General features: G+C 50.6%; 1 protein-coding gene across 1 annotated transcript in view; it reads right to left on the bottom strand.

Annotated features, from left to right (window-relative positions):
• Positions 1 to 2,257: 2,257 nt before the first annotated feature.
• Positions 2,258 to 7,215, bottom strand: part of SRPRB (SRP receptor subunit beta) — a 6,211-nt gene continuing 1,253 nt past the window's right edge. Inside the window, exons 2-7 of the mRNA XM_029962652.1 lie at positions 7,072 to 7,166; positions 6,238 to 6,315; positions 5,090 to 5,172; positions 4,432 to 4,568; positions 3,543 to 3,597; positions 2,258 to 2,468 (exon numbers count right to left, since the gene is read on the bottom strand). Of these exons, the coding sequence (XP_029818512.1) occupies positions 2,258 to 2,468; positions 3,543 to 3,597; positions 4,432 to 4,568; positions 5,090 to 5,172; positions 6,238 to 6,315; positions 7,072 to 7,166 (659 nt within the window). The remainder of the gene's footprint in view (positions 2,469 to 3,542; positions 3,598 to 4,431; positions 4,569 to 5,089; positions 5,173 to 6,237; positions 6,316 to 7,071; positions 7,167 to 7,215) is intronic.

A 7,215-nucleotide genomic window follows, 5' to 3' on the forward strand; every position in this document is an offset into this window, starting at 1 on the left:
AGGTTCCCCTCTGATCCATCTCTGACTGACACAGCACAGCCACATGGTTCAGTTAAAGTTCAACCTGTGGCCCAGCAATTGCAGCTACTTATGTCAAGCACTGAAGCTACTTTTAAATCATATAAATTCTACACTGCAGAGGGCTCTGGGCAGGGTACAATGAGCTTTGGGCTTTCTTTTAGGAGTTTTCTTGGGTAACTGTACTCAGCCCCTGTCCTTATCCCATTGCTGTGAGAGGTTCATTGTTCTTTTCCCTGTGCTCTTGGCCCTGCTGCATCTGTGCTCACAAAGGGAGTCAAGTGAAAGGGCAGGAGAGGTGGATTTGCTCTGGATCAGCAAGTCTCTATGAAATTGAAGTCTGTCCATGCTATTCCTGTCCCCCCTCCACCTGGCAGATTTTCCCTAAACACCCTTGGAAACCATCACCCTCAGGATGCTGATGTCCAGGCATTATTATTTTTGCTTTTCTTCGCCTTTCAGCAACCTCTCCTCCACTGTCAGTTGGTTTCTGCTATCCCAGATCTCACTGTGCTCATCGATCTCCTCCAAAAATATCTGCCTTTTCCAGGGGGACAATCTGGAGCACAACCCATAGCAAAAAACATTGACCAAAAGAGCTTTAGAGCACAGTGAGAGCCTCAATCCCTGCAGATGTGTGAGCACAGCTGGAGCAGAAGGGACTGAGTTTATCCCACTGTCCTGCCAAAGCCATCCCAACACACCACTGCCAAGTTGCAGTGGCTGAGGAGCATCATGCCTGGCCAGCACAAAGCCAGACTAGGAACAAGGGCAGAAGAGCAAAGAACAAAGCACAAAGCTGACTGAGGGGAAAAAAAACCCCCAAGAACACAACATTCAGAGTTTCCAGTTCTACCCTTCTCCCTCTCCTTCAGCCACTGGGGAAAAACAGCCCCGAATATTTGACAGGCAGGTCATGGAGTGAGGCCCAAAGAACATAGGGAGCTCTGCAACAGCTCCAGCACGGGCAGTTCTGGGAGCAGCTCCAGCTCAGCCACACAGCCCTGCAGGGAAAGTTGAGCTATCTCCACCCAGTTGTGAAGCCATGGGGTGCCACAGTCACCTCCATGGCACAGCAGTGGTGCTCTGTCACCTAAACCACCACGCCCTGCAGCTGGCTGGGCTTTTCCCCTGTGTGTCAGCAAAGTGTCTCCTTTTAACGTTTTTCAGTCATTTTTTTGCTATGTGATTGTCAATTAATCAATGAATTTCCCAGTTCTCTGACATTCAGACTAAGGTGCAAACACACACCCAGAAACACCCAACCCCAAAGCCCTGTGTGTGCAGAAGAGGGTGCTTTTTGACAACACAGACCTGGCCACGGAGGAGGAAGGTTGATCCCAAACATGCTGAGCAGGAGCAGAGTCCCATCCAATTGGATCTGACACCGCCGAGAAGGGCCAAGGCAAACACACAGACTAAAGCAAGACTTGAGAACAAACATTTAAGCAAAAAAAAATTTATTTCAGGAATACTTTTAAAAAGAATAACTTAAAACCAATTGTGGCCGCATTGGTACCTTTCCATCCCCCTTACACAGAGGCTGGTGCTTGGCCTCTGCTTTTCAAGGAGATGCATCTTCACAAGAACAACCACCCAAAAAACCAATAATTTTTTGCCCCAAACCATGGGCACCATGGATTTGAAGCAGGCAGCCCTGGATCTTCAGCTAAAGGAGCTCAAAGCATGACAAACGTGTTCTGACAAGACTCTGGCTGCAGGAAATAGAAGAATATAATATCCTTGGTAAATATAACCCTCCCCACCTCCTGCATGGATAGTGGAAGAGTTACTGGGTTCCCAAGACTAGAAATGCAAGGATCAGCTTTGTTATGGGCACAGGGCTTTGGGAAGGCTGTTCCTGCCCTTCCCAACACTTGGTAGTGCTACAGGGAGACAGGGAAAGCCCCAAAGAAAAGAACACAACAGATGAGCTGAGCGATGGAGGAAGCACCAAACTGGAGAGGAGGGGTCTGCAAAGGACAACAAGAGTCTGCCAGGAGCCAGCCACTCCCTCAACTCTAAAACAAGAGAAAGCCACAAAAAAAAAAAGGGGAAAATATTCCTGCAGTAGGACACTGCAATGTGCAACGAGACACAATCTGGGAAAATCTCCCATAGTGCTCAATTCCAGCTTCAGGTCCTTCTTTCTACAGCCAGATGAGATTTAAGTGCTCCAGACTATCTTCTTCCCTTTAGCCCCCAGGTGTCCTGTCCCCCAAGCCCTGCCCTTCCCTGTTCAGGCGACTTTCAGCAGCCATTTCTCCAGGCCCTCCAAGTCAGCATCTCCCTCCTCCCCCTTGCTGCCCCGAGCACTGCACTCCACGAATTCCACCTTCATAGGCAGCTGGGAGAAGTCGAAGTCCTTGCCCTTCTTGCCCAGCTGGGCAGGACCCCCTGAGCTGTCCAGGCTGGTGGGGGCTGCGGAGCGGGTCACCCGTAAGGTATTGCTGCAGAGAGAGAGGGGAGAGGGTCAGGAACTGGGAACCAGGGGAATACTGTGGCTGCTGAGATGCTTGGGATGCAGCTCTGCCAGCAGGATGCAGCCACACCAAGGACAGAAGGCCCAGGGCTCTGCCCTGCGAGGCACAGGCAGGAGCTCTGGCCACTACTGGAAGTCACAAGTGCAGAGGCTCAAGAGAGCCAGACATGCAGGAGGGCACTCAAGGAGAGGTGCTTGAGCAGGTTTGGTTTTGCAATAAACAGCAGCACGAGTCAGGTGATGATGTCCTCAGCTCAATTTCCCCACTGATCACAGGAATTACACAAGATTTAGCCTACAGTCCTCAGGGTCTGTGCCAGTTTAACAGGTTAACTGGGAAGGGAGAGGCACCTATGGCATCAGGGATCAGCAGGATCCCTGACACAGCACCTGGGTGTGCCAATCTGGGGACTGAGAGGGGGATCAAGTGCCCCCACTGCTCCCATATATTCCTTATTCACAGAATGGAGCTAAATTAAAGGGGCAAAGGGAAATAACACACCCAGAGTTCAGGAATAAGTGAGCAGACACTTCCTTGGGTTTTCCACTCATAAACATCTGAGTATGGCAGCTACCAGGGCAGGATGGCAGCAATCTGCCAGCCTGCAGGAATAACAGTGGTAACAGGGCACATGTGACCTGCCTAGAAACCCAACATCTGCACACAGGCAGCTGGAAAATGCTCAACACCAGAACCAAGCAATGCTTATTTCCCTGGAGAATGTGAATATGTGGCAACTAATTCCTGCCTTAAAAACAGGAAGGTCGGATATTCAGCCTGGGAGAGAAACCAGCACAAATATCCCTGCTGCCGTCTGCTGGCCAAAGGGGTTACTGGACCATGGAATCATTCAGGTTGGAAAAGCCCTCTAAGACCATCGAGCCCAACTGTAAACCCAGCACTGCTGAGCCCCCAGACAAAAGAGACTGCTTTTTTGCCAGCTGAACTCAGACATGGCTCAAGGGAGCTCACCAAGCACTGAGGTAAGAGAAAAGACAAGAGGAGAAGCTCAGAGGGATCAAGATCCCATTCCATACTTACAGCTCTTTCTCCAGCTGTTGTTGAATAAGTTTTGCTGATTTTGCCATTGTGACATCTAGAGAGAGAAAAGAAAAGGAAATCAGCTCTTTGGCTTTCTGTCAGAATTCAGAATGCTGGTTCCCCCTCCTAAAGCAAGGCCAGCTCATGCTGTGCAGTCATCAGAGTTATTGGGATGAGGACAGCTGTGCCTGTGTGGGATAAAGGATGTTGGAGCTTTGGGATCACAGACAATGGGAACAACAAAACAGCCTGATACAACACAGGGATTTAATTCCTTCTTGCTGGACAGGGAGCTGCTTCAGAGGACGGGGTATAATGCCCCAGCACTCCCCCCTGTCCTGGCACTACAGAGCTCCACACAGCACCTTTCATGCAGGGCATGTGGAGCCACAAAGGCCTCAGGCAGCTCCTGAACTAGTGCACAAAACAGCTACAAAACCCACACCTGATACTGCTCAAAAACTTCAGATTGTAACAGGGGGATTCACACTTCCACTGTAAAAACTGTATGGATCTGAAAATCAAGTCCTTTTCAGTAACTGGGTGTTCCTGCTAGTCCAAACGACTCTTGGCAGCTAAATGACTGGTTTCAACATTGAAGCTGCTGAGAGTGTAGGAATAGTTCATTATGCTCAAGCTGATCCTATTTCCTGCTGCCTGGAGACTGAGGAACAGCTCTGCTCAAGCAGAAAGCACCTGCCTTACTTAAGCCCACACAAAGAGCTGTAGGTCTCTCCAGTGATGCTAAAAACGCTCCTGCTGAGTAGTCTGAGTTTAAATCTAAATCCCAGCCTTCACTTCGCTGAAATCCCAGCTCCTACAGAGTTCAGCACCCATGGCATGAATCCCATTCCCTGCAGGGCTGGATGCCAGGCCCAGGCCAGGGCACCTTGCTTGTTGCAGGCGATGAGCAGCGCGGGCGCGTTCTTGAGGACGGTGCCATCGACCAGGACCTGGTACAGGAACTCTGCCACGTCCTTCACCTCCCGCTGGAAGGCCACGCTGTCCACCACAAACACAATGGCTCTGGGGAGAGAGGGAAGAAATGTGCTGGGGCTGCAGCTCTGTATCCATCTTCCCCTGCCAGAATTCCAGCCTGGGCTGATGTATTTGTTTCTGTGTCTGACCTTGTCCAACCCAAGTGTAGGGCAGCAGCATTTCCTGGCTGAAACACACCCCATGTCCAGCCCCAGCAGGAATTCCTTCCTTCTCTGCCCCAGGAATATTCCACATCCCCCAACCCTCCCCACTGCAGCTGCATTGCCACCTGGCACACTACAAGCACAGCAAAGCAAGGAATTCATGGTGTGATTTTTGGGATTGTCCTGTGCAGGGTCAGGAGTTGGACTCGATCCTAGTGAGGCGCTCCCAACTCAATATATTCCATAAAAGCAAAGCAAAAACTACCCTCCATTACCCCACAGCAGAGCTCTGACTGTCAGGACACCACCAGCACAGCTCACAGCATTCCCAGCACCAGCACTTAGTTTATCCCTTTCCAAAACATCCCCTGCCCCCTGCTGCCCTGCCAATCTCCTCCCTGTTACCTGGCTGCAGCCTTGAACCTCTCCAAGAATTGGAGCCTCAAACTCTCATGGCCTGGAAGGTCGATCAAGGTCACACTGGTGCCCTGGGAACAGAAACAAGGTGTTACCCCCACCTGATCTGGGGGTGCCTGTGATCACGGACTGGGGAAAACCTGGATTTGTGTCCTGCAAATACAGAATATAAACCCTCTGAACCAAGTCTTCCTAAGTACACCAAACTTCACTGGGAATAACACAGAAGTGCCTTTGCAAGAGACTTTTTTTTTCATCTGAAAGCTGCAAATGTTTCCCTTCCCACAGCCTGACAGCCAAAGCCAGGGCATGAAAGAGAAGGAATGGCCTAGCTAGGTCCACGTCACTGCTCTCCAGATAAGGCTCCTTGTTCTCCAGAGTGGAGGGAACACTACAGGAGACCTTCCTGCTCCTGGATTTTAATGGAAACCTTGTCTATCATTTAAAAAAAAAAGAAATGCCTTGCAGCATTCCACTACCTCTCCCCCTCCAAATGCTTGTCTGCTCAATCTTAGAGACACAAAAAATGAAAAAAAAAAAAAGCCCTTTACCAAGTTTTTAACCTTATTATCACCACTTAGTGAAGATTGACAAGAAGCCACACAAACACCCCCTACTTTCACGATTTCCCAGCAGTTAAGGTGCACCCAGCAAGAGAAAGAGACTTTTCCAGAATGAAAGAATTGCCATAAGCTGAAAATAACCAGGTCTGTGGCAGTCTAGGACCTAAAAGCAACAAAATCCTTTCTGAGACCATATAAAGTGCAGCTGGAGACTCTGCTTAAGCCTGATGAAGCTTTTAATTTCAGCTTTTTGTCGGAGAACCAGAAATTACTACCAAGAAAATAGGGCAACCGTGACTGAACAATGCCCCTCACAAATCTCCCTCATGCTGCCCCCACAGCCGTGGTGTTCAGCCAGAAAGGTTTCACTGTTTGAGGAGTAAAGTAAAAAGAACCTGCCCTAAATCCCAGCATTTCCCTACTTTCTTCACGTGCACTGCCTGGAAAAATCCTGTCCTGCACCCAAGGCAAACGGGGGACTGAGCAGCAGAAAAAGATCAACCCAGGTTTGGCACAGGGAGCAGGAGAAGGCAGGAGCAGCCCCAGACAATTCCAGCCTCGCTGTGCACTCACCTTGTCCCGGCTGACCCGGTACGTGGCCGAGCTGTCGGTGATCGAGGTCTGGGTGTCCCGGTATCTGCCCGACAGCAGCTGTGGGGAACAGGCAGTTCTCACAAAAAGGAGCCTGAGAGGCTTAAAAAACACTCCAAGGAGTGCCCAGGCTTTGAATCACCGGCATCACCTTTAATCTGCTCAGAAACTGGGATGGTCTGTGAGGGGTAAAGGGCTCCAGAGATCCGATCTCAGTTTACATGCAGGAACTTACTGCAAGGGTCATTTTCCCCAATTAATTAAAAACTGTGCTCCTTGCATTTTCAGACTTTTCAGAATGTTCTGAGCTGGAAGGGACCCACAGGGATCATCCAGTCCAACTCCTGGCCCTGAACAGACACTCCAACAATCCCACCATGTCCCTGAGAGCGTTGTCCTTGAGCTCTGTCAGCCTTGGGGCCATGACCACTGTCCTGGGGAGCCTGTTCAGTGACCAACCACCCTCTAGGGGAAGAGTCTTTCCCTGATACCCAACCTAAACCACCCCTGACACAGCTCCAGCTCTTTCCTCGGGTCCTGTCCCCGTTCACACCGAGCAGAGATCGGAGCTGCCCCTCGGGGGGAAGCTGCAGACCTGGATGAGTTCAAGTACCCAAAAACTTTTTGCTGCGACAAATTCGAAACAAAAGACCATTTCTTTTGACACTCCTTGTAGACAAAACCCGGTCTCCATCCCTCTTTACATCTCCAAAGCACCTTTTTAAAGGTCTCAGTAAGAGAATAAAACCCGAACTAAAGAGAGCGCCTTCCCCTCTGTACGAGAGATGCCGGACCGGGCACCCCCTCCCCGCTCACCCGCGCGAAGAGCAGCGTCTTCCCCGCGTCGCAGAGGCCCAGCAACAGCACGGCCTTCCTGCTGCTCCTCCTGCCCTGCACGAACCGCCAGATCACTGCGGGAGAGAGGAGGCGCAGGAGGAGGATGAGAAGGGGACGCCCGAG

This window comes from Manacus vitellinus, unplaced genomic scaffold (genome assembly GCF_001715985.3).
Source record: "Manacus vitellinus isolate BGI_N305 unplaced genomic scaffold, ASM171598v3 scaffold_49_pilon, whole genome shotgun sequence".
Classification (NCBI taxonomy): domain Eukaryota; kingdom Metazoa; phylum Chordata; class Aves; order Passeriformes; family Pipridae; genus Manacus; species Manacus vitellinus.